At 36.5% G+C, this 25,836-nt stretch overlaps 1 protein-coding gene across 1 annotated transcript in view; it reads left to right on the top strand.

Annotated features, from left to right (window-relative positions):
- USH2A (usherin) overlaps positions 1 to 25,836 on the top strand; it is a 743,753-nt gene that overhangs the window by 524,027 nt on the left and 193,890 nt on the right. The window contains exons 46-49 of the mRNA XM_042925179.1: positions 5,089 to 5,298; positions 6,626 to 6,828; positions 11,223 to 11,335; positions 24,475 to 24,673. Of these exons, the coding sequence (XP_042781113.1) occupies positions 5,089 to 5,298; positions 6,626 to 6,828; positions 11,223 to 11,335; positions 24,475 to 24,673 (725 nt within the window). The remainder of the gene's footprint in view (positions 1 to 5,088; positions 5,299 to 6,625; positions 6,829 to 11,222; positions 11,336 to 24,474; positions 24,674 to 25,836) is intronic.

The raw sequence follows: 25,836 nt of genomic DNA, 5'->3' as shown, positions 1-25,836 counted from the left end.
AATCTACTACAAAAGAGAGGAGATTGTTGTATATTTGAGAATCTGCTACAGCTAAGACCAATTTTTTTAAGCTTATTTATTTATTTTTAGAGAGGAAGAGAGAGCATGAACAGGGGCAGAGAGAGAGAAGGAGAGAGAATCCCAGGCAGGCTCGGTGCTGTCAGCACAGAGCCCAGTGCAGGGCTCGATCTCTTGAACTGTGAGATCATGACCTGAGCCAAAACCAAGAGTCAGACACTTGATCGACTGAGCCACCCAGGTGCCCCTAAGACCACATTTCTGGCCAACCCATACAGATTGCCACCCAAAATGGCATTTAATAACAAAAATTGTGTCCAGAGGTTATGACCTTCTTCTTCAGTTCACTGAGATTGACCTGATTGATATGCTACAGTTAGAGCAACACCTTTACTCAGATAAATTTATGTGTTCTATAAAATATGCGTTGCACAAAATAGGATTAGAATATCTGAACAAATATAACCTCATGGGAAATCCTCATTTTTTCTTGTTGCTTCAAACACAAGCTGGCGTGTATACCTCCAAATCATGTAACTCTAACTCAGATATTCACACTTTAATTTCTAAGTCTACCTAGTTGCCACAAAATCACTTAAAATTCAAGAAGTCTCAAGTGAATCAAGTATCAAATCCTGCATCCCATAATTGCTACTGTGTTTTCTATTTTATGTAATGGGATTCACACAGAAACCAAAACCATAAATCTGAGGATTCTGAAGCTCTTCCTCATCCCTTCTAACCTCTCTGGAGCCACTTAGGGACCTTGACTCCTTCCATCTAGTAGGTCCACCATTCCATGGGCCTTCCCAAGTCCTCTAGGTGGAAAAACTAAACACAATCAGAGATGGTCGGTTTCTCCAACAGTGGCACAAACTGGTCACATGACCTCACCCAGATGCAGGGAGCCCAGAAAATATATTCTGGCTATTTGACAAGAAGACAAAAACATGGGTGTTAGTGAATGCTAAATTTTATCCCCTATAATCAGTTCTAAAGTTAAATTGCTATGTGTCCCATTAATGCTATTGATAGTTACTGCTATCTTTCTCTATTTTTCCATGATGTTCTATTTTATGTATGATACAGGATTCAGTGTACTGTTACTTTCCTTGCCCTTCTCACTTTCCATTTTTAATGTCTGATTTGTAAATTATTATATAATTATTTTTTCATAATTATTTTCTCTAAATAGTTTCAATTTTCTTTATCAATTCCAAATTTTCTCAATCTTGAATTCGGGATTTTTAATTACCTTTTTGTCTTCTGGATAATATTGTTGGGGAAATTTTATCATTAACGGTAAATAAATTCATTATCCTTAGTTTTTGTTTTTTTTTTTTTTTTTTGCCCTACATAAGGAAGTCTCTCTGTTGTATTTGCACATAATGACTTGGATGTGTATGAAATTCTTGGATCAAAATATTTTTCCTCAAAACTTGATGAAATTGCTATACTGTCTTCAAACATTTGATGTTCCAGATGAGAAGCTAAACTTCATCTGATTTTTTCTCCTTTGTAGATGATCTTTTATTTTATTTTATTTATTTTAAACTTTATTTATTTACTTGAGAGAGAGAGGAGAGAGAGCACAAGCCAGGAAGGGACAGAGAGGGAAGGAGAGAGAGAATCCTAAGCAGGATCCACAGGGTCAGTGCAGAACCCAACACGGGGCTTGATCTCACGACCTGTGGGATCATGAACTGAGCTGCAATCAACAGTCAGATGCTGAACTGACTGAGCCACCCATGCCCCCCTGTAGATAATCTCTCAATTTTTAGTTTACCTTTGAAATGTTATAGTGTTCCATTAAATGTCTGTGTTTGGATATATTTCCATTATTTTGATCAAAACTTCATTAATCTATTCAATTTATGGACATAAGCCTTTTTGGGGGGTATGGTTTCATGAGGTAGTTTATGTCCATGATTATTTATTCCATGTATTTTTCAAGTTGATTAGGTATTTTTGTTCTCTGCCCTCAATATCTGTAATTCTGACTTTCACTGATTTCTTCTCAGTTGTTTTCCTCTTTATTCTTTCCAACTGTGCATTTTTAACTCCTCTCTTTTCTACTTGCCATGCAGATTCAGCCATTGCTTTTTATGTTTCCTCGCTTTCTTATTTAAGCAAGATGACTTAACATCTCTGTCTTCATGTCTGGCTTTTCATGATTACGTACACGTTCCCTAGAGGCTTCTTTTTCAGAAAGGCATCTCCCTTTTGTTATTTTTAAGAACCCAAAGCAAATGTTTTGTAAAACTTTCATTCTCAGAGAAGTAATACACACACAAATCTGCTTTTGAAAGTTCTAGACAATGTTTTCCTATCTTATACCGTGAAGAAGCCTTGTAACTTAATATTTTTCTTTTAAAAAAGGGAACTGTATTCAGGCTTAGCTTTTACCAATACACAAGGAGGGTGAGATTTACTTGGCTCCTCATTCCAGCTATTTCTGTTCTAATAGCATTCCTCTCTCAGAGGTAGACTCAAGGTCAGCAGCCTTTAATTTTGTGCTGGACTATTGAACTGAGGATGTATCTTCTATTTCCTAGACAGTCCAGTGACTTGGGAAGAACCCACTGAAGTTTAAAAACACGTTTGAACAATGAAAACACATACTCTTATGTGTGTACGCCTGCAAGAACTTCTCATCAGATGACTAGGATATGAAAATATAATATGTTCCTATAATTTTTCTGTGTTTTGGACTCTGTACTCTACTGTCTAAATGAATGAGGAAAAAGAAATGTTGAAGTAGATGTTGGTGAGAGACAAGACAGTGCAGAAATCTGGCGCTTTTTGCCCAGAGATGCTGCCTGTTTCAGGTTATAGAGGTCTCTATATCATGGAGTAAGACATAACCAATGGAACTGAATCACCATCTTTTTCTATAGTTGGGGGGACAATAGATTTTTTTCTATTTCAGATGGGTTGACATATGGTACATGGGTAAGAATGGACATTTAATAGAATTTTATCCACATATTAACATACGATCTTTGCTCATCTTGAACTTTCAGTGCTAGTTGCAATATTTTTGATGTATATACATAGGTACATTGATTGGAACTTGATGGAAAAGACATCAGGCGCATTTAATAACCCAGGTAATACCCATTTATATTTGCAAGTTTGAAAGCACTGCATTAAATTGTATCTTTAGGGCTTGGATTTCTAACCAGAGTCCTCATTTAACAAACTAAAATTTTACAACATGTACATCAAATCCAGTGAATTTTCCATTATATCTCAACTGCTATAAATCAATGAGTAATGCAACTGTAAGCCAGTAGAAAATAATTAAAAATGAAAGAAGGAACTTTTGCACTCATAGCACCAATGGCTTTGCTATACTTGACTAATACCATCTGGGAAAATATTGATGGTTATGAATAACCAGTTCCTGCCAATACATAATAATGACCTCATTATTGAAGGTGCTTACATTTTGTGACATCAGAAAAAAAACAAATCTTATCCTCAGAGTTTTCCAGATTCATTGCTAAAGATCTCTTACTATAAACTCTTTCACATATGCTAACATACCAAACCTTTTCAACTATTGCTTGAGCTAAAATCAAAGCAGTAATGTGCTCAGCATTGTCTTTATGCAAAACCCTCAAGATCTTAATGAAAAGCGGTCCTTAAAAGAAAGCCATATGTTCTCTAAAGCCGTCTTGTGCTACATGGCCATGTATTATGATCTCGTATCAGAGACACTGTACTTAAATAACCATAAAGAGTAATGCCACATTTTCCTTTCAGTCCTTAGACTAGTGCTACTGAACTGTTTTGACACATACTTTTACATACAATTTCAGGCTCGTAAACCAACATTCTACCTCCAATTCTAACATGAACCAAGATAATAGCTTCTGCATAAGGTCTTTGAAAATAATACTGATGTAAGGAGAGCAGTATACTATACTATTTCCTAAAAAATAATACTAATATAAGTAGAACATTGTACTACTTATACTATTTCCGACCTAAGAAAATATGGCTTTTTTAATGTTTATTTATTTCTTTTGAGAGAGAGAGAGAGAGAGAGTGTGAGTGGGGGAGGGACAGGTAGAGAGGGAAAGAAAGAATTTCAAGCAGGCTTTGTCAGCACAGAGCCCAACCTGGAGCTCGATCCAGTGAACTGCAAGATCATGACCTGACCTAAAATCAAGAGTTGCATGCTCAACCAACTGAGCCACCCAGGTACCCCCAAAATATGGCTGTTTTATGTCTTCTTTTGAAAGCATCATTGTAAAAAGGTAATGAGAAACAGAGCTTAGGCCAAAGAAGTTGAAATCGGGTGAAAGAGGAAAAAGAAAACAGTAGCCTGGTTTTTGAAAGGATGACGGTTGAGGAATTGATGAGTTATATTTGTCAGACAGTAAGTGATTGATTTTGGCATCTTTTCAGCATTTGTCTACATCATAGAAACACAATGAAGTGGGAGAAAAGAATGAGAACCTTGATAAAATTCAAATATCATCCTGGGATCCTACTGAGCAAATCCTTAAGGAGAGCGTGCTGTATCACTCTGCTACATCAAGAGTGTATATAATAGGATATCAGTCCAATGTTCTTTTAGGTATCATTTAGCAGATTTTGTTAGCAACTTTTAAAAATGCCTCAAGTTCTAGGATATGTGTGACGATATGCCTTTAATTGTACTAGCATAGACTTCTCTCAAGGATGATATTACTTAGAAACAGAAGTTGTTCCATGTATTGAATATTTTATTTTACTCTTAGTTTCCTTTTGTAAGTGTTACATTGCAGTTTTGAAAATTAGTTGAATAACTGTAAGTAACATAATTAAAATATTTAAAGGAAATTTAAAATTTTATTTTCCTATAAGGATAAGTATCTATGCAATTAATTACGGGATGAGGGGGAAAAAATTAACTTCGTTAAAAAAAAAAAGAAACCAGCACCACCAAAAAGAAGTTTCCATGAGCTTTCCATTGTCCCCTTCTAGAAATAGCTAAAGATAAAATTTATTTTCTATCTTTTCCCCTGAGAACCTTTCAGATCAGCCACATTTACAGTATCCTGCATTTATTGTCAACAGCTTTTCAAGACCTACAAGGTGATGTTGAATATTATACACTTTTTTGGAGTTCTGCTACCTCAAATGAATCTCTAAAAATCCTCCCAGATGTAAACTCTCATGTCATCGGCCACTTAAATCCAAACACAGAGTATCGGATTTTTATCTCTGTCTTCAATGGAGTCCACAGCATCAGTGGTGATGTATTGTGTGCAACCACTTTCGATGGGGGTGAGTCCAGACTTCAAGGGACCCTTGGCTTCGGAGATGCAAATGAAATTGATTGATTCTTGCTGAGGTTGAGATCAGTCATCCCTCCATTATAAAATTTCCGGTGTTGGAGGGAAGGGGGTTGGGGCTAAAACGCTTAAGTGCTTGCTGTCGTCAAGTGGCAGATCAATACGTGGTCCCTTAGAGACAGTAGCACAAGGCTCTAATAATGGGATATTAGCCCAGTTTGTTCCTGTTCTTTTCAGTGTATGCTTAGTTTGGAGCTGAGTTCACATCAATAAATGGTGACATTTAGAAACATTTTGTTCTAAAGATTTGCTCTTAGAAGCAGTATGCTTTTCAAAACGACAGCCAAACACAGTGAGGGCTCTCCCTGAGTCACCAGAAATGGTAGGTGGAGGTTCAGCCACTGAGAAAAATTGCCTCTGACTCATTTCTAAGCCAGTTAGCAAGGGGGAGGAAGCAAGGGAAGCAACTTGTGAATCTGAAATGTGTTTGGAATGGTCTTTCTAATCTTTTTGGCTTTATAAAGTCTCATTATAAACATTATAATATCATTACCTCCCAAGCAAGTGTTCCAGGTCATTAGCAGAGCACTTTAAGTGTGGAACCCATTTCCCTTTGTGGTGCCAAAGGTCGACACCTTTTGTTTATAAAATAGAATGGATCACAAGGACAATTTTTCAACTAGTTAAGATGGGTTCTTATGATAAAAATAGGTCCTTGCATAGTTATTTCTGACATGCTTGAATAATTGTGTAATTTAACGCCAAGCAAGATTTTTTTCCTAATGTTAGATTTCATCATTACCTATGGTAATCAACATTCAAAATCATTTACATAATGACAATATTGCATTATTGCTTCATATTGCTTGAGTTACAAGCTAGTAACATCAAATGATTTTTTTACGTTCCACCAGCCTCAGCCTCAATGTATCTGAGTTTTATTTTTTGCTTAAGGAGCAAATTTTCTTTCCTTTTCCCTGGGAGGTATGGCGTGAAGGGATGGGAAAAGAGACAAATAATAGATATGTGTTGGTGGTGCAGATGGGTGAATAATTTATCATCATATCCCACTGGTCACATAGTATTGAAGATTAGCACTATGCTGGTGGTATAAAGCATTTTACCACCAATTCTTATGGTTTCTGACTGAGAGTATAATAAGCCAATTTACAGAGGACTACAGACTGTGATAACTTCATCAGAGAAAAGCAGATAAGCAAGGAACCCTTTGCAAAACCTAAATACTAATCTGCATTTAGTTTAACAAGTGCTTTTTCAGAGACAGCTGGAGTTTATTCAGTTTCTTCCTTTAATTCTAGAGCCTCAGGGCATGCTTCCTCCAGAGGTTGTCATCATCAACAGTACATCTGTACGTGTCATCTGGACATCTCCTTCAAACCCAAATGGCGTTATCACTGAATATTCTGTCTATGTAAATAATAAGCTCTACAAGACTGGAATGAATGTGCCTGGGTCTTTCATTCTGAGAGACCTGTCTCCCTTCACAATCTATGACATTCAGGTCAGAACACTGTTTTTTGATGGCTAAGCTTATAGGTGTGTTAAATAAAACATTGCCAGGCTATGTCTCTAAGTGGATACCTTCCGTCTTGGTTACAGATTATTTATTTACCGGGGAAGGGGAGAGAAAAGAGGGAAACTGATTAGGATTAAATCTGTTTGCTGTGGGCAAACACATGAGTCTCAGGAGAGAAGGTAATGGTAATATGGAAAACGATGGTGATGGTATTCTTGCCGGCAAAATGAGGCAAATCACATATTTGCAGTAAATCTTGCTAAGCAGTTCACCTTTATCCTGATTCTTTTACTGATATCAAAATCAGAGTCAACCTATGAATGTGGAGACATTCTTCTATTCCTATTTCTGCTATTTACTAATTTAATAACTTCAGGGAAGCCACATAACCTGTTTGGTGTCAGTTATCTTTTTTATAAGGGCAGCGGACTTGGTGACTTAAAACATTCTATCGACCTCTAGCATTCTGTGACTCTGAATGCGGCAAGAAAACATAAATGAATATATGGCAGACAAAATATATTAAAGGGTTTGACCTGAAGATGAAAGAAATTTATCTGTTGTCATCTACCAAATGTTTGTCGACCCTTGCCTATGTGAGAACAGTTATCCTTAAACTTTTTTGCCCTTGAACCTCTTTGATAATCTAATGATGTCAGTGCACCCTGCCCTAGAAAAACACCTATGTGCCTATATGACAAAAGTTAGTGTGCAGTTTCATATTGCATTGACCATCTGAGGCCCAACTCATAGACCTCTTTGAGATCTGCTGATCTTTAAAATAGAAAAAATAGAGAGACAACTAAGGAATCTTCAACAAAGAACTTTCCCCCAAGGAATTGGAACTCATTACACTGCTGGGATATAAAAGATAACAAGGCCAGATGTGGAAATTAATGATAAAAACAGAAAAAGTTTATAGAGAAGGGCTGTAATGTAGTAAATTTTTAATTAATCTATGCTACTTCCAACATTTGTGAGAGCTTTGTAAATAATTTTCAAAAGATATTAAGCATGGAAATTTTCTTTGACCACAGAAACATTCACTGGCTTTGTCTAGTAAGTGCCACCTCTTTCATTTCCCATCCCCTTCTTTCCCTCACCTTGGAAGGGGAAACATACACAGTCATCTGGCTAGAGCCAATGCTTTACCACTCCCCGCCACCCTACCCCCTGCTGCTAGGCCTAGGTTCCTAAGAAAACAAAATAAAAATAAAAGAAGAAAGGTATGCTGATTAGTTTTCATTACATTCCATGATTTCCATGAACTCACCTGAGTCATCTTAGAATGGAACACACACAGACTGATGTTTATGTTCACGGTTCTTAGAGTGAGTCTCTATGTGCATGTACATCATAGAAAATTAGAAAATAAAAACCACATTCAAAATAATTACACATATAGCTTTGTGAACAAGGTTGGCTTAGGAAGGTGACAGAGTATTTGCTGTATTATTCTTTTGAGGGGCGCTGATGGAGAAAGCTGGCTTAGTCCTCAAAAGGCAACTTATTTATTTGGTTTATCAGGACTCAGAATACAACCTAAGGTGAGATCAATAGGGGCTATGCATGCATGCACGTCCTGATCCAGCTTTCTGACTATGTAACGGTTGATGTGTACGTGTTTCAGTCATGTTGTCCTATAAAAGGCTTCACTCATCCCTACTGGTTTGAGTCACTAGTGGCCTGAAAAGAATGCATTTTGATCAGATTTGGGACATCTAACAAAATAAGGAGACAAAATACCAAATTAGAATCTAATATTTTAGTTGTGTTATTAGTGACTAAGATGTTCTTATTCTTGATAAACTATATTTTTGTGAAGCTCTCCACAGTCCAGGGATATTCCACTTGAAATAGTTGTTGCATCACTGGAAATTTGAATAACAGATTACAATGATTTTTGTTCATGATGTCAAAGATGATTTGGGATTTGACTCCATTTAAAATATGCATCCAGGGGTACCTGGGTGGCTTGCCGGGTTAAACGTCTGATTTCAGCTCGGGTCATGATCTCGTAGTTCCTGGGTTAAGCCCTGAGATGGGCTCTGTGCTGGGAGTGCAGAGCCTGCTTGGGATTCTCTCTTTCCTTCTCTCTCTGCCCTTCCCCCACTCACATACATGTGCATGCTCTCTCTCTCAAAATAAATGAATAAATTTTGAAAATAAATAAGTAAATAAATAAATATACATGTATATACCAGTGTATGTGTATATATATGCATATATGTATAAATATATACGTATAAAAATATTTATATGTATATGTATATATACGTATAGGTATATATACAATATGTTGCACCTAATTGATATGCCTACTACTTTAGGATTAAGGTTCTCTGTGTCAGCCACCTCTGTCAAACATGTATTGATTATAAAGCAGACATATAGATCCAAATATCTACTTTTTTGAATGAGTTATTTTATATATCCCTTCTATATAATTTATATATATATATAATATATATAAATACATTAAAAATGTCAATTTTGATTCAATTTTGTTTTTATGTGAATCAGTCAACCTTTATATTTGTGGTTCATTCACATTATGCAATATAGCTATAGCAGCAGAAATATCCCAAAGATGAAACTTGGTCTGTTACCTTAGTAAGTTGAGAAAAATATTGACACATTTCTCCAAAGTCAAAATAAGAGTTTTCTGGAGCCATTTGAATAGAGCTAGTAGCTTAGTTTTGTTTTGTTATAACTTTTTTTTTTAATTTGAGAGAGAGAGAGAGAGAGAGAGAGAGAGAATCTTAAGCAGTCTCCAAACTCAGTGTGGAGCCTGGCATGGAGCTCAATCTCATGACCCTGGGATCATGACCTGAGCCAAAATCAAGAGTCAGACTGAGGTGACTGAGCCACCCCAAGTGCCCCAGAATATAGCTAAGTAGTTTGGAACTTAAAGCTATGCTTAGTATTTAGATGATAAGACTAGAATACAGTAAAGCCTGGATTAGATATCTCATATCTAATCAGCTTGATCATATTCCCTGATTTCTCTCACCCCCAATTTGCAAGCTGATGAAAATGGAGTCATGAAGACTCCATAAAATTACTTGTGCCAGTTCCCATTAATATTGAGCACACATTACTTACATAATGAACTGGAGTTGAGTTTTAGTTATAATTATGCACCATATAGTCAAATATTGCCTAATATGTATGAAGTTTTATTGTCATTAATTCTATTGCAGCAATTATATTTTAAGTTCATTTCCCTTTAAATTATTTGGGGTTTCATTGGACATACTCAGAGTGGAGGGCCTTGACAGTGTCCACATCTCTACTAAATATTAGTAGATAGGAAAAATACTATATGGAATACATAAAATACTATATGGCATACATAAAGAACACAACTCAAACAGCATCATAAAAATGTGCTTCAACTCCCATTTAGGTGTAAAGTGCCCCATGAATAAAATGACGTAACTACTAAATACAGTAAGAGACACATTTGTCTTTTCTCAATTGCCAGTGGAAATCCAGAGAACTGCTTCACTTAAAAGCTCAGTATTAGTGTTTAAGATGCATCGGTATCCAGCTTCCCCCTTCATTTTTTATGTATTAGCTGCTTAAAATAAGTGAGCATTGGAAAAAGTACAGTTTCTCTTTGGCTTATCCTTTCATTGGAAACAGAATGATGTCACTTTGTGAGTGTTTCACTAGCAATCTTTTGTACATTCATTTGTCTCTCCTCCCACTTGCTGAATGTGTTTCTTTTGCATTACTAATGCTTGATGAACTCGATTTCTAATCTTTAGTTACTCCACCCTCCTCAGTTTTTAGTCAGATTAGGTGGCAGAATTAAAGGGATAAATGATGATTTTCTGCTGTGATTAAGGTAAAAATACAACTGCAGCTGGAACAGATGAGTATAAAGTAGCTCAGCCACATTGAAAGGCTTCCCTAGACCTCATTTTCCTTCCATTGCACATTCACATTTGGGCTATTTGTTCTAAAACGTCAAGACTTCTGCAAGAACTCATCATTACACTACCTGGTTGTAGATCTAGAGAGCAGTATGCAGTGATAACCTACTAAGCTTATATACTGTCACCTAAACATCTTCCATTCCTTACTGTGCCCCAAAGGGATGAATATGTCTGTCTCTTTCTGAAAGGTTGGAACCAGAGACTAAACATCACCATTTTCATCACTAAATCAACTGTCCTGAGTTCATTTCTATATCATATTCTGAGTTTGAACCAATGCAATCAAACAACATCAAAAATTAACATTTATAGAACTCTAAGAAGTTATAGAGAACTAATAGGAGAGTCCTATGAAATGAAGGTGGATGGATTCAAGCCACTGGCAGTGTATATTTTGAAAATAGTTGGATTTATTCTTTTCTAAACTGTTTGTAGGTTGAAGTCTGCACCAAATATGCCTGTGTGAAAAGCAATGGCACCCAAATCACCACTGTGGAGGATACTCCAAGTGATATACCAACACCCACAATTCACGGCATCACTTCAAGGTAAAAATTTTTGCCAGTTAATGTAAAGAGCTGATCAGAGGCACCTGCGTGGCTCAGTCACAAGCCTCTGACTCACCGCTTGTGAGTTCAAGCCCCTCATTGGGCTCTCTGCTGTCAGCGCAGAGCCCCTTTCAGATCTTCTGTTCCCTTTCTCTCTGCCCCTCCCCAGCTTGTGCATAAGCTTATGCATTCTCTGTCTCTCAAAAATAAATAAACTTAAAAAAATAAATAAAAAGCTGATCATAAGCAATGAACGTTAAAATCAAAGATTTCATCCCAACCATGACAATTTCATTTTAGAAAGTTGCTATAAAAACCTGTGGAAATCAAAATTTTTGTATTATTAGCTATTGATTTTCACTGGTCACATCACCTAATACTTAAGCTTTAATGTCCCCGATTTCCCAGTTTCACTTCCCTTTATTTAGTAACCTGTGAACAAATGCTTAAATGCATGAAAGGGTTTCTGTATTTAAATGTGTCATTAAGTGAATCCTTTTGTAAGGCAAAGAATACAATTTTCATTAGATTAATTACCTTCTAAGTTACTCTCTTTGAAAAAAATTAGATTTACATGTATCAGATTGCCTTAAACCTAGAAAAATCTGTAAAATAAACAGGGGAGATAATCTCTGGATAACCATTACTACTGTTATCAGATTCTTGGTACAATCTCATTATTTTTCTGTGCTCATGTATTGCTGAGAAGTGGCCACAGATTGAAAGTGAGTCTCTTTTCAGTTCAAGTTAACAATAATAATGATAAAAAGATTTAATGTCAAGTATCCCAAGACAAAATTGACATGAAAGTAGTTCATCCCTCTACATCAGTCTGAGGCTAGAGAAAGAAATCTGAGTACTCCCACATCATACTGGGATGATGTTCCAGCTAAATGAATCACCCTTCACTTGTACACATACACACACACACACACACACACACACACACCCCACATACACACTGACCAAAATAATCGATTTGTTATAAAAGATTTCAATTCTGAAGGATCCTTTTGCAACATATTAACATTTCTATGTTTCTTTAAAATCAGTTTAAAAATATCTGTACTGATTTAGGGAACTAAAGATAAAAATAATTAGAAAAAAAACAAACAAGTAATTGGATGCTTAGCTGTTCAGGGCAAAAATCATGCCTTGTCTCCTTGAGTCCATCTTTTATCTAACACATGACAGATATTTATCTAATTTCACATGTGCTAATTAATTGATAATCTTGTCAGCAAATTTTCCCTATCCACAGAATTGCCTACTATGCAAAGGGAAAATAGTCAAATGAAAAAAGTACCAGCAAATACATTTGTGATTATAATAATATAAGAAGAAAAATTAATTTAAAAAGTATAAGGCATGGTTTTAAATTTTCAAAGTTTCAGTCTACTGTAGAGACACTGCCCTAAACAAATGTTTATAGAATAATGTAAAAAACTCCACAACATAAGTTTATAATATGCAGGAAAAACATAAAGAGAAAAACACTGAACTCTACCCAGGATTATCAGTGAAGGCATCATGGATGATGCAATAATTGAGTTCTGTCTTCAAGAACTCAAGGAAGAATTATATTTAGGTGGGTGGATGTTGTCAGATTTCTCGTTTGTTCTCATCCTCATGACCTAAGCCCAGATGAATGGCATAAAGGAGTATGTCTTAAATTATATATTTATATGTAGCTAAAAATCTGTAGGTTTTATTAGACATTGAACAAATGTCTATATGTGTCTGTACTTCTAAGATACTTTTTTTTATTTTAAAAAGATTCTTACAGATAATAGCAGAGTAATAGTTGTGGTTAAAGATTATTTACATTCAAATGTATAAGTTGATGGCAAAAATATTAATGAAGGCATCATACAACAAGAGGAAGAAAAATGACAGAGCAGACAACAGAAGAGAGATTTCAACACAATTTTGGAAGCAATGTTTGGCAGGGAGAAAAAAATGAGTTAGTGCAGTGGAAAACATTTACAACCAAAGTTTGGTTGGCAGAAGGAGATAATGACACAAAACAAATTAATTTACCCTGCAGAGAACCTCGGTGTCTGAGCACTTACAAGTTTTAAGGTTCGTGAAGAAGAGGAAGATGTAAAGTTCAAAGCTGGAATCATGAGATTAGCTAAAAATCTGAAAAAAAATATGGTTGGAACCTGTAATTAGGGTTCTCCAGAGAAACAGAACCAAAATCTGAAAACCCAGGAAAGCTAGTGGTGTAGACTCTCAAAGTCTCTCTGATTTGAAAGTCAGAGGAGCCAATGGTATAAGTTCCAGTTCAAGTCTAAGAGGAGAAAAAGACTGATTCTTAGCTCAAGTAAGCAGGCAAAGAAAGGGAGGGAATTCTCCCTTCTCCCACCTTTTTGTTGTATTCAGACCCTCAACTGATTGGGTGTCCACCCATTTCAAATGCTAATCTCCTTAGAAACAGCCTCACAGATATACGCTGAAATAATGGTTAGCCAAATATCTGGGCACTTTGTGGCCCAGTCAAGTTGATGCATAAAATTAACCATCCAAAAATTCACGGTGACCTACCTCCATACTATGTATCCTGGTGTCTACTTCTCTTGCTCCATCTAGCATGTTCTACTACCATGAGATCAGAAGTGTATTCTCTGGACAAACTGAACAGAGGCATCTAGGAATTAAGGCTGACTAGGCACAGTGGAAGGCTGGGAGGAGGGGCAAAGCTAAAAATCATAATAAAGTGGAAGACTACAATCAAAATGATGAAACCTTCGTTGTTTTCCCCAGGTCTGTTCTCAAAAGCAAATATTGTGAGAAGAATGTTGAAATTTCCAGATATAATTATGGGCATATCTATTTCTTTTTTAGAACTCTCTGTTTTGCCCCATGTATTTCGATGCTTTATGATGAGATTCATATACATTTAGGATTGCTATGTCTTGGTAAATTGATTCTTTCATCATTGCGTAATATCCCTTTTTTCTGGTAATTTTCTTGTTATAAAGTATACTTTGTCTGATACTAATATAGCCACTTCAGCTTTCTTTTGATTAGTGTAATTGTGAGTGATTTGGGATTGTTTCCTGGACATTTTGAATAGTAGGTTGTGATCATTTGAGTCCCGTTAAAAATTTGAAGAAGGATGAAGTTTTCATTTCCTTCAGCAGGTAATCATCTGGTTACCTTCAGACTGCAAATATTGTCTTGGCTTTATGTGCTCAGGGGCTCCAATGTCGGTTCATTTTTCAAAAGCTTTGCTATGCCGCTTCATGTCTGCCCCATGTATGCACCTTTCAGTGGCTAATCTAGTATTTGTTTGGAGGGCTATGTAATGGTTCATATCTCAGAGTCTTTGCTGTGACGCTCAGATTGCCTTTGCATGGAAAGCAACCGTGCATGTGCGGTTTAGACTTGAGTAGGGACTTGCGTTGAAGATGACCTAGCTCTCTCTTGTCTGAGATTCCTCCCACATTTTCCAGATCCCTGGTGCTTCCTTTGTGGGATCTTTGGCTAGGAAGATATGGTTTCTCTTGAAATTTTAGCCTCCCAAGTTACCTGACATTTTACATAAATGAGGCTGTTTGGCGAGAGCAACAAGACAAGAGAAAGTGGAAGGAAAACAGGGACACCTCCCACACACATGTTTTAGATCACAGGAGCCCCTTTCCCTGGTTCCTCTGGTCAGACAGATGGATTTTTCTTAGGATTTTGGATTCCCATTTGACCAGAACTGCTATAGTGCAGCTCCTTGACCAGAATAATCCTCAGAGCAAGTCTGAGCAAAAAAAGAAAAAACAGAACAGGAATTTCCCCTCACACCCTCTGGCTTGTAAGGCCTTTTCGTACTCTGGCCAAAAAGATGGGGTTTCTCACATAGGTTTTTCTTGTCCAGTGCACAATTCTACACCGGGGCTGCTCTTGGATTAAAGATGGGAGATCAAAGAGGGGAAACAATGAGAAATTCATCCTTTAATTTTTTTTTCCTCTCGTCCTTATCTGCCTCTATTGTTAACTTTTCAGAATCCTCAGGTGGTAGCTTCTTGTAATTTCTGCACACTTTTTAGTGATAATCAGTCAGAGAGAGGCTATAATAGGTTTACTCCATACTGGCCGGCCACAGAAAGTCCCTCTCTACCATGTTTTTTGTTTGTTTGTTTGCTTTTAATTCCAATCCCTTTACCAACTTTATTTCTTTTTTTCTTTCTTTCCTTCTTTCTTTCTTTCTTTCTTTCTTTCTTTCTTTCTTTCTTTCCTTCCTTCCTTCCTTCCTTCCTTCCTTCCTTCCTTCCTGTTTTTTTGGTCAAAAATCTAAAAAGGTCTTGATAGAAATCATTCACCACCAGATATTGGCAAGGGAAATCTTCCCTTTCTAAAAATGATTCATCATAGAAGAACAACATTTTCCAGAGGCAGGACTCAAATGAGCAGCTGTGGGCTGCCAAATCATTAATCAAAATTATACCAACACACCAAAGTAGTTAGCCTCTTATGTGCATGTTATTGTTTGTGTATTTTATTATATGTCTGGCAATGTATACTTGTTAGTTATATTTTTATTTTGATTCAAAAAAATCTCTTTTATATTAGCAATGAGCAAAATCAAATGTGAAATTATTCCAGAAAATGTCAGTAGACTGAATTAACTTCTATAGCATTTAAAATAATTTGGTTTCTAATAAGACATTTGTTTCTTAGATTGTTTAGTTTTGGTAAAGTGCAATAGTCTGTAACATTTACCTGTCATGTATTTTAATAACATATACAGATAGTATATCAGACTGTCTGATTATATGCATGGGATGCTTCAACTCGTTTTTGTTTTGGCCTTAACTTATGACTCATGACATCTACAGTACAACCACTCATACATGTTTTTCCCATTACATGTAACCCAAAGACACCATAGCACCCAAATGTGGAAAGAGCACGAGCCCCTGTGGTTCTATAAGCTGCCTCTCCAGAAACAAGCTCTGTTTCTACATCACATTTTCCATACTTGTCATATTATCATCAGCTGCTTCTATATCCCAAAAGAATACTAACTAGTGATCGATAGCCCGGACATGTCTGGCCATGGCCTACATGTGCCCTGGGTAGTTCATTTATTTGCCTTGGTGGATTTGCTAGAGTGGAATTTAATCAATAGTTAATTCATTAATTCTGGTCCTTGAGAATGTAGAGACTACGGTGGATGTAGATAGCTGGCTGGCTCTGGCTTTGACTGAAATATGACAAACACAGTAGCTGACAGCTTCACTTGTATTGGGTTGCCTTTTTAGCTATAAATAGATAAGCAAAAAAAAAAAAAAGAACGTCAACAAGAAAGAGATTTTATTAGTTACTGCTAGTATTCCAAAATGCATCATTTCCAGGGGAAAGGGTCAAAGGAAGGCAGAGCGAGAACACAGATCATGTCTTTCATTGTCTTTAATTGGCATCATGGCAGTTTTTTCTGTTCCAAATCAATTCAGGGCTGTATTATTGACGAGGAGTCTGTGGTATAACGTCTTTGTAGCATTCGCAAATAATTGTTGGAAAATTTGCCTGAAGCTACTGAATGATATAAATGATATTTTTACATACCAACTTTTCAGAAACCTTTATGAAATCAGCACAGACTGCGTGTCTTTAAATGAAGGTTACACCACTATCATCATTTATAAATCCCCTTAGATTTTCAAATTACTTAGGTTGGGGTTGAATATGGCAAAAGAGGTTTTAGGTTGTGGAATAAGAATTTTCCTCTTTTTTCCTCACTAAATTTGGGGTGAAACTTTGAGGCCTCTATTTTTTTTTTATAGTATGACTTTTTTTGTATTATCAGAGAATCTCTTCTATCCTTAATTTTCCCTCTCTGATATTTTTCAGTGACTGATAGCTTGAGCACTGAAATAATAATTTTATATTTTGTGTGAAAAAAAATTAGATCATGATTTATTTTATTATTTTCTTAATAGAGAGGATGTTGGGCTGTAGATATAATATGTCACATCAAGTCTTCTTCACCCATATTCTAAACTCCCTCCCTCACCAATATGGACAACAGGAGACACATTTTAATTTGGACTGGAATTTCTGTCAGAGTCTTTTTTTTTTTTTTTAAAGTAGGCCCTATCCCCAACATGGGGCTCAAACTTATGATGCCAACATCAAGAGTTGCATGTTCTACCAGACTGAGCCAGGCAGGTGCCCCTCTGTTAAGAGTCTTTAAAGGAAGACCTCTTGAAAGAGATTGTTTGAAGTATATTTACTACTGTTGTACAGATCCGATCAAGTCTTATAATTCAGGAAGTATCATTTTTAATGGCTAGTGAGTTTTCATTATCAGACACATTGTTTCATTAAAAGACCTTACAGAAGGGGCACCTGGGTGACTCAGTGGGTTCAGTGTTTGACGTCGGCTCAGGTCGTGATCTCATGGTTTGTGGGTTCAAGCCTGGCATGGGAATCTATGCTGACAGCCTGGAGCCTGCTTCAGATTCTGTATCTCCCTCTCTCTCTCTGCCCCTTCCCCACTAACTGTCTCTCTATCTCAAAAATAACTAAACATTTAAAAAATTCAATTATTAAAAAAAGACTTTACAGAATATCGAGTTTATTCATTTTTTAAGTTAATTTATTTATTTTGAAAGAGAGAGAGAGAAAAAAGAGAGAGAGAGAGAGAGAGAGAGCACACTTGTGTGGGTCGTGGCCGGGGGACAGAGAGAGGAAGAGAGAGAATCCCAAGCAGGCTCCACACTGTCAGCCCAGAGCCCAACTCGGGGCGTGATCTCATGAAACTTGAGATTGTGACCTGAGCTGAAATCAAGAGTCAGCTGCTTAACTAACTGAGCCACCCAGGTTCTCCTCAAGTCTCTTAAGACTCTGCTATCAATACCTCCATTTTCTCACCTCCCTCTCTTCCCAAACTCCTTTAAGTTCTCTACCTCTTGTAGCTCCGGTAGAAGCCAGTCACTGAGGCCGACTGTGCCTCTCAGCAAAATCCCCCTCTTCCTAATTCACTTTGGCCTTTAACTACCACATTGTACCCTGCTCTCTGAACACCCATTTCCTTCTTTTACTGGGTCCATTCCAAATCCATGTTATTAATTGTGAGACTGAGCAGAAAGACTCTCCCTCCTCATCAGGTAGTTCAAACATCACACTTTTAGTCATTCTGATGTCTCAAAAATTGTTGACCCTGTTTTTCCCCCAAACTCTAGTCTCATCTATGCAGTTGCCTATTGATTTTCTGTAGTAGTATCTGCTACCTCAAGCCTCAGCGGTACATTCTCCTCTAACTCATCATCTTTTCCAGCATTCATTTTCACAGATGCACCACCACCTGCATATTATCACTGACATCTATCTTTGAATTTTTTTAATCCCCTGAGTTTGCTCAATCTTCCTATATGTGTCTCTCTTCTTCATTTCCACCACCACCACCACCCTGGTTCATCATTTAAGTTTATGTAACCTGTTTCTGCAGGGGTCTTAATTCAATGAGATACAAAGAAGAAAAGGCTTTGCATTTTTCCCACTGCTTGCTGCCTTATACATAATCCTTTGGCTGTCCTCTCTTCGACTCTTGAAAGCCTCTCAGAAACATCTTATGGCTTTTGAATTATTTTTAGTTATGAGTCTCACTTTGGTAATTGAGATTCATGATCAACTATTAAAAAGTCTTTTCTGTCTCTAGCAAATTATTAAGCCCAAGTCTGGTTCAAAGATTCTACCATTTCACAGACTCAGGCCTGATCATAGCTTGTCTGTTCCCTTCTCCTTGCTCTTTCCCTCCTATCCCCCTTGATCCAGTGTGTCTCCTCTCAATGTTATTGTTTCACTGCCATCACTGGGCAACCCTCAAAGCCCTCTGCATATCAGGTGGCACTTTTCCTGGAGAGTTGTATTTCCCTTGAGAGGCCCCAAGAGGATCTCCACATAGTCAATTTCCCTGACACGAGTGCTGCCCTCTATAGCTGATCTCTTGTGGTCCCAACAGAGTAGGGCATCCCAAGGACTCCCAAGGACTCTTCTTGCTGGAGTCTCCTCTTCCTAGAAGGCTGCCATCATGAACAGTATACCCTCAAGCTGGCTCAAGCCTAGTCATCTCGCAAGGCATCTCCTGGTTCCGGCGAAGCTCATTGATCCGTGCCATGAGGCACTCTTTATTCTACCTTTTTGTTGCAGCTACTTTGGACAATACCTAGCCATCAGGATTCTCTCATGGAGAGTCAAGCACCTTTTCTCTGCTTGTATAGACTGTCAAGATCAATGTCAAGCTCTCCCCAAACTCCTTACTATCCTCCAAGGACAGCAGCAGACTGAGTTTAGACATTTCTATAACTCAGTGAGTACCAAACATGAGAAACAAGTGCTTCCAATTTCTCTGCCTCCAGTTTCTCTAAGTGACATATTTAGAATGCCTTCCTCAGTCCTACCCTAGGTATGTTAGCAGGGGTTAGGGCGTGTGTTTGATGCCACTCTTCACTATGTAAATAACTCCTCTTTCACTCTGTGCCTCAAAACTTTCGATGGCTTTCCAACACACTCAAAAACAAATCCAGTTGTTTCTGTGTTGTAGAAAATCCTACATCATCAGCAAACACCCATGCCACCCTCCTTATACCCATAGGACCTCATTTTCCCACATTCTATCTTGTGTGCAGTCCAATCCAGCCCTATTAGATTCACTGGCCCTTCAGCATGCCAAGCACATGGTTGCCTCACAGCTTTTCCCTCCACCTAGAAACCCCTCCGGGTTTGATTCGCCTCTTCTGCCGAATTTCTGCATAGAAGAACCAGTCCTTCCTAGACCACCAACCTGACGTATGATACACTTAGGTGTTTCTTTACTGTCCCTCTTCTCCCAGAAAAAATGTAAGTTTTATGAAAAAAGGGGGCTTTAGCTGTCTTGTTCGCTGATAAGTAAAGAACAGGGCTGGCATACAGGAGGTACTTAAGAAATACTCACTAAATTTCCTACTTTCTAAAACTCTCCTAGATTTCTGTTTATTTTTGGTTGTTTTGGGTGGCAGGTCAATGTTAAAGAGTTTTATCCTTGGGATTCAACAGAATCTTGCTGTTCCCTTTGGAAGTGAAATACTTACCATGTTTAAAAGGAGGAACTCATTACCTGTCATCCTCAGTTTGGGACTGTAGTTCAAATCCCCATACAAGAGCGGAACCCCATTCAACAATCTTTTGCACTTGAGTTACTAATGTAGCTCACAGACCTTTCTCTCTAGCCCTGGTCTCTTCCACTCTAGCATGTCAGGGTGTTAGTTCTAATAAGGCTTTGTAGTCTAGGAGTGACAACAGTGCACAATCATACTATTTCACTGTCAAACTCAGCACGGTGTTTGAGGGAGTCCATCAACTTTTTTCTTTTATTCAAATTTACCCTCCTCTTTTGCTGGACGTAGCTTATTCACTCATCAAGTTGGTCACATTACTCTTCCATACACACTGAGGCTGATTCCCACCCTTTACATTTGCTTATGTTGATTTTCCTGCACAGAATCTTCCCTTCCTCATTTACCAATTCAAGTCCAAATCTATCTGTTCCATGATACCCTCATTGTTTAGTCTAGAATAGAGGACTTTTGCTTATGTGTTTTTATAATATCTGTAGCCTAAACACATTTAAATACTTGACTTAAATTGCCATATAGCATTTACATGCTTTGTGTTTGCATGTTTTGTATTCCCTATTATTCAAGGACACAGGTTTTGTCTTTTGATTTTTCACCTATTACAAGTTATGCTAAACATTCTAATAGATAAATATTCAATGACTTGATTTGAGAGCTGAGAGTTAATATTTTCATCATGCAACATTTATTTAGTCCTCTATTAAAAGTTACTTGATCATTTATGATAGCCATAATCTGGAATACAATTGAAGAACTTGAATGTTACATAAATAATTGACCAAAATGACCAAGTTGAGTAGGAAAAAAAAGGGTCTACATAAACATGATCAAGGAATCCAGAACTGTTTAATTTATAGCAATTTAAATTGATATCTTAAGGTATATGAAGATTTTTTTCCTTTAGCTTAAACAAGAACATTTTGACCAAATGGTAATAATAGAATAAAATGTTGAAGAATACCAGTGGGAACCCTAATTCTTCATAAAATTTTGTCTGACCTGTAACATTTTAATATTCACCTGTATCAAGGTAGGTGATAAAGAAATGATTTTCCCATACTCCTTTCTATCCTCAATATTAGTTTATACTTCTTGAAGTAAGGACTGAAAATGATGATCATTGTGGTGGTGACTACAGTGGTAGATAATAGTAACAGAGATAGAATAGTAAATCTACTAACAGGGTGACATAATTAAAGGAAATAACTCCAACTGAAATATCTGAATAATCAATGAATCCATGTATCAAAATGTGTGTAGATATAGTAGTTTTCATCAGAAACTTTATTAAGGTAGCTTAAATCATAGTCCTTATGTTCTGGGAGTTAAATAAAATCTAATCATGACTTTATGAACAAATCTGCAAAATATTTCATTCAAGGATTCACTGTTGGTTTACTTTTCTGTGTGAGCATGCAACCTTTACTAATCTATACCAAAAAGCTTCAGCTTGTTTCCCCAATATTTAACATTCATTCCTATGGTATAAGAACGTTTCTTCTATTTTTGCTCTTAAACATCAAAGGAATGAGACCACCAATTCCGTTTATAATGGTGCATGTTTCTCAGAGATGTCTTTCATTTGAAATCAGCAACCAAAAGGTTTTTCAGTGTCACTCTCCTTGGTTCTAATGAGAGATGTATAGGTGTTAAACTCGCTACTCTTCTTTGATCATTTACCTTCGTGCCTCAGACTCAGATCCTCAAGAGCAAAACTGTTCATGTTATCGCTAAAAATATAAGCAGTCTCACTTCACAGTCTTGCTCTGCTAGAAAGAAAAGTTACAATGGTGTGGTATTCTGCATGGTGTTTTCTAGACTTTCCTAGTTCATCAGCTTTTGTGGAAAAGTCAGACCTTTGAATGTCACTTAAATGTAGTCTTTCCTGTAGTTGATTATGCAGTGAATACAAAAGAGGTATCTGGAAAATGTGGAATTAATTTTAAGAGTTGGACAAAGACCTTAGAATAATAATGGTGACTACAGAAGTCACCTATGAAACTGCTCTCTTGTAGGTGACATTAATTTCCTATCTACAGAGTCTTATTAGTGAATGTGTTATGTTTGTACCCCTAAGAAAATGAAATAATAATTTTCTTTTTTTTAGCAGTCTATTAAAATGTCAAGGTTTATCTTGACTGCTGCTTTTTAATGTAAATGTTTGGTCTTAATTGAATTCCTAATACATGATGTCACTTGGAATTCTGATAGGGTCCAGTAATTTTGCCTGTAAAGATATATTTCCTCTTAAAATGAAAGGTATAACAAAAATACCATTTAGCACAATGGCAGAAAAGTGGTCACATGAGTTATTGTGAGATTTTTATTGGGAGAGTTTAAAGTATAGGGACTAAGTTTATATGTGCTTGCTCTCCTCCGAAGTACCTACTGGAGTGTTCTGTATAAAAAATGCCCTATAACTATTTGTCATTTGGTTAGTTGCTGTAGTTGGAAATTCTAGAATTATAAAAATAGAATTAATCTTGCATGTCAGAGTTCCACCCCTTTTTCTGAAAACAATGAGAATAAAAATAATTATTATTTTGCATTACCTAGTGTTTTGCAAATAGTAGGCTTCCCTTGCCATGCTAAATTGCAAGAATATGTCATATCCAAATCTCTGGGGCTTTATTAAAAACTTTAACTATTCTGCTTATAGAGCTTATTTAAAAAACACTAAAGATAGTACGGCTATGTCATTTAGGTTGTATCATTCTGGCAAGTAGTCCTAAGTGCAGAATTAAAGTTCTATAGCATTAACCTGAGAGTAAATCATTTTATTCAGGGCTGATTCCTACTGGAAAGCTTGATGTTCTGATTTCATTCATTTCAACAAATGAAATATTAATAGATCATTGAAAGTGCAATAAAGTTTTAGTCAGATATTATGCCTTCATTGCATACCAACCCCTCCCTGAAAAGTATACCCATACTTAGAATGAAATTGTTGCTCAATTTTTAAGAATCACACATCTCCTAGAATATTATAATGTAAAGATATTTGTTGTAGAAACTTCCAATTCCTATATTTCCTTACCACAAAACATGTCTGACTGTAACATTAGAAGAATTACTAGAGGAACAAGTCTGTTTATAGAAGTTAAAATTAAGGTATATCAAAGTACAATGAATTGAGAGGAATTTTATCATTTATCATTTGATAAAATTTATAAGTTGTATTTATAAGTAAATTTATCAATTATTTTTAATAATAGATAAGTTTATCTATTGATAACAAGACTTTATCAATATGGGCAGTTATTTTGGCTATATGTAACAAAACACCCAACAACAGAAGTTTAAGTAAATAGTTGTACAGATTGTACATTATTGCCGGCATTGGTTCAGCTTACCCAAATAACATGGTGGCCTTTTTGTGATGATTTTGATCTTTCTCAAGTGGCTGCAAGATGATTACTGAAGTTCCAGACATCGTGTTTAGCGAAAAGGAAGAGAAAGGGGAAAAGTAGTGGCTGTGCCAAGAAAGCTGAAATTGCCTCGGAACCTTCCGAGGCTTCCACTGTGGTTTTATAGTTGCATATCATTGGGCAACTATGTGACACATCGCTAGTCTGGGCTGGCAAAGGAGAAGGTGATTTCAAGTAGAGATTAGGTCTGCCACCTGTTCTAATTTCCACGCTACTTACCAAGTCTTATTACTTGTGGCTTAATTTTACTTATGAAACCAAAATTTTCTGTTGATTTTCCTGATTAGCCAAAACAATGGTACTTTCTTCTGGTCTCCAAAATTTAAAATGGGAGATCACTGGACTCTTGCCATTTGTCATCCTCCCAAAAGCTTACTTAGTTTTCATTGATTCTCCAAACATATTATCTGGTAGTAACATATATGAGCATATTATACATTAGTATATAACTTCTTTGGCTTCAGCTTTTTAATTAAGAAGTTGTTGACAAAATGGACCTTTTGACCAATCTGGAAGATTAATTGAGAGTACATGAGGCCGATGGCAGCAATGTTAAATGTGGTCTTTTCAGAGTTATTGATTATTCTATCCATTGCAGATCCCTTCAAGTTGATTGGATGTCTCCAGGGAAGCCAAATGGCATCATTCTCGGATATGATCTCTTACGTAAAACATGGCATTCATGCCCTAAAACCCGGAAGTTAATGAAGGACCACAGTAGTGATCTCTGCAAGGCAGTGAAGTGTCAAAAACCGAAAGCTATCTGTGGACACAAGTGTTATTCTCCTGAAGCTAAGGTATATCTTTTCAAATGAGTCACTGAAATATGATTTTCTCACTAAACACTCCAGGTGAAATCACTTGCTTCTTAAACCATGGTTTGTCACGATCAATTTTTCCACTAGTCTATCAGGAAGACCCCGTGGAAAAGAAAGGATGCTTATAAAAACCCTGTCATCCTCATGAGCATCTTAGCCTTCTCGTTTTTCATTATCTTCACAGGAAATATTAGTTTATCGAAATGTTAAGGAACTCCCGACTTTGTATTTGATTGAATGACTTGAATTTTCTTTACAACAAATCCATTCAGCTACAAGTGGGTGTTTGTTTACCTGACACTGATGAGTAACTGTGAACAGGACCTTCCATGGTTTGTCAGAAATATTTTAAAATTATGGCCATTTGCAGATTAATGTTCATATTAGTTGCAGTTTAGGGATCAGATCAATAATACAGCCAGACAGAGGAGTTTGTAAATGGGTTTTATTGACAAACGATGCAGAAAATCCTTAGTTTGAAGGTAGGATTTCATATAATGAAATAATGTTCCTATTTGTCAACAACAACATCACACATTTAATGACTAAAGCTGTTGCTAAATTCAAAAGATTCACTGCAGAAAGACACAGTAATTAAGAAAGTGAGTTGTTGAAGCAATATGGATCAAAATACAAATTACTACAGCTGACACTGGCCAAGCAGTAGTTATCATCTAAGAAATGTTATAAAACTAACAGTTACTAACTACACTTTTTTTTTTGACACTTAGGCTCCAGAATTGTCATTATGACTTGGTTTTACATTACTTTAGGCCATTAAATGTACACTATCTGATGAACATACATTCATAAAATAAAATAAAATTTAGTATTTCTGAAGGGAAAAATGCTGGAATAAACTTGCCTATTAAAAATGTTCTCTAGGAGAAAGAAAGAAATCTTTGATGCATTAAGCAAAGGCTTATTATTTTAAGGATTAAGGACACACACAGATATTGACAGTAAAAGAGTAAAGGAAGTCAATTAAAATCTCAAGAGAAAGCAATTGTTTGTAAATTTCTGCTTAGAGTTCACTATGAATATGTATTTCTTGAGTGAGAGGTTGGAGAGAGATAGAAAGGAGACTAAGAATTTTTTTGGCTAAATCACTTCAAATACCAGGAGGACTTAAATACGCATAC

This window comes from Panthera leo, chromosome F3, assembly GCF_018350215.1.
Source record: "Panthera leo isolate Ple1 chromosome F3, P.leo_Ple1_pat1.1, whole genome shotgun sequence".
Lineage (NCBI taxonomy): Eukaryota > Metazoa > Chordata > Mammalia > Carnivora > Felidae > Panthera > Panthera leo.
The sequence above is the reverse complement of the archived record's forward strand: the minus strand, read 5'-3'. Positions and strand labels throughout refer to the sequence as shown.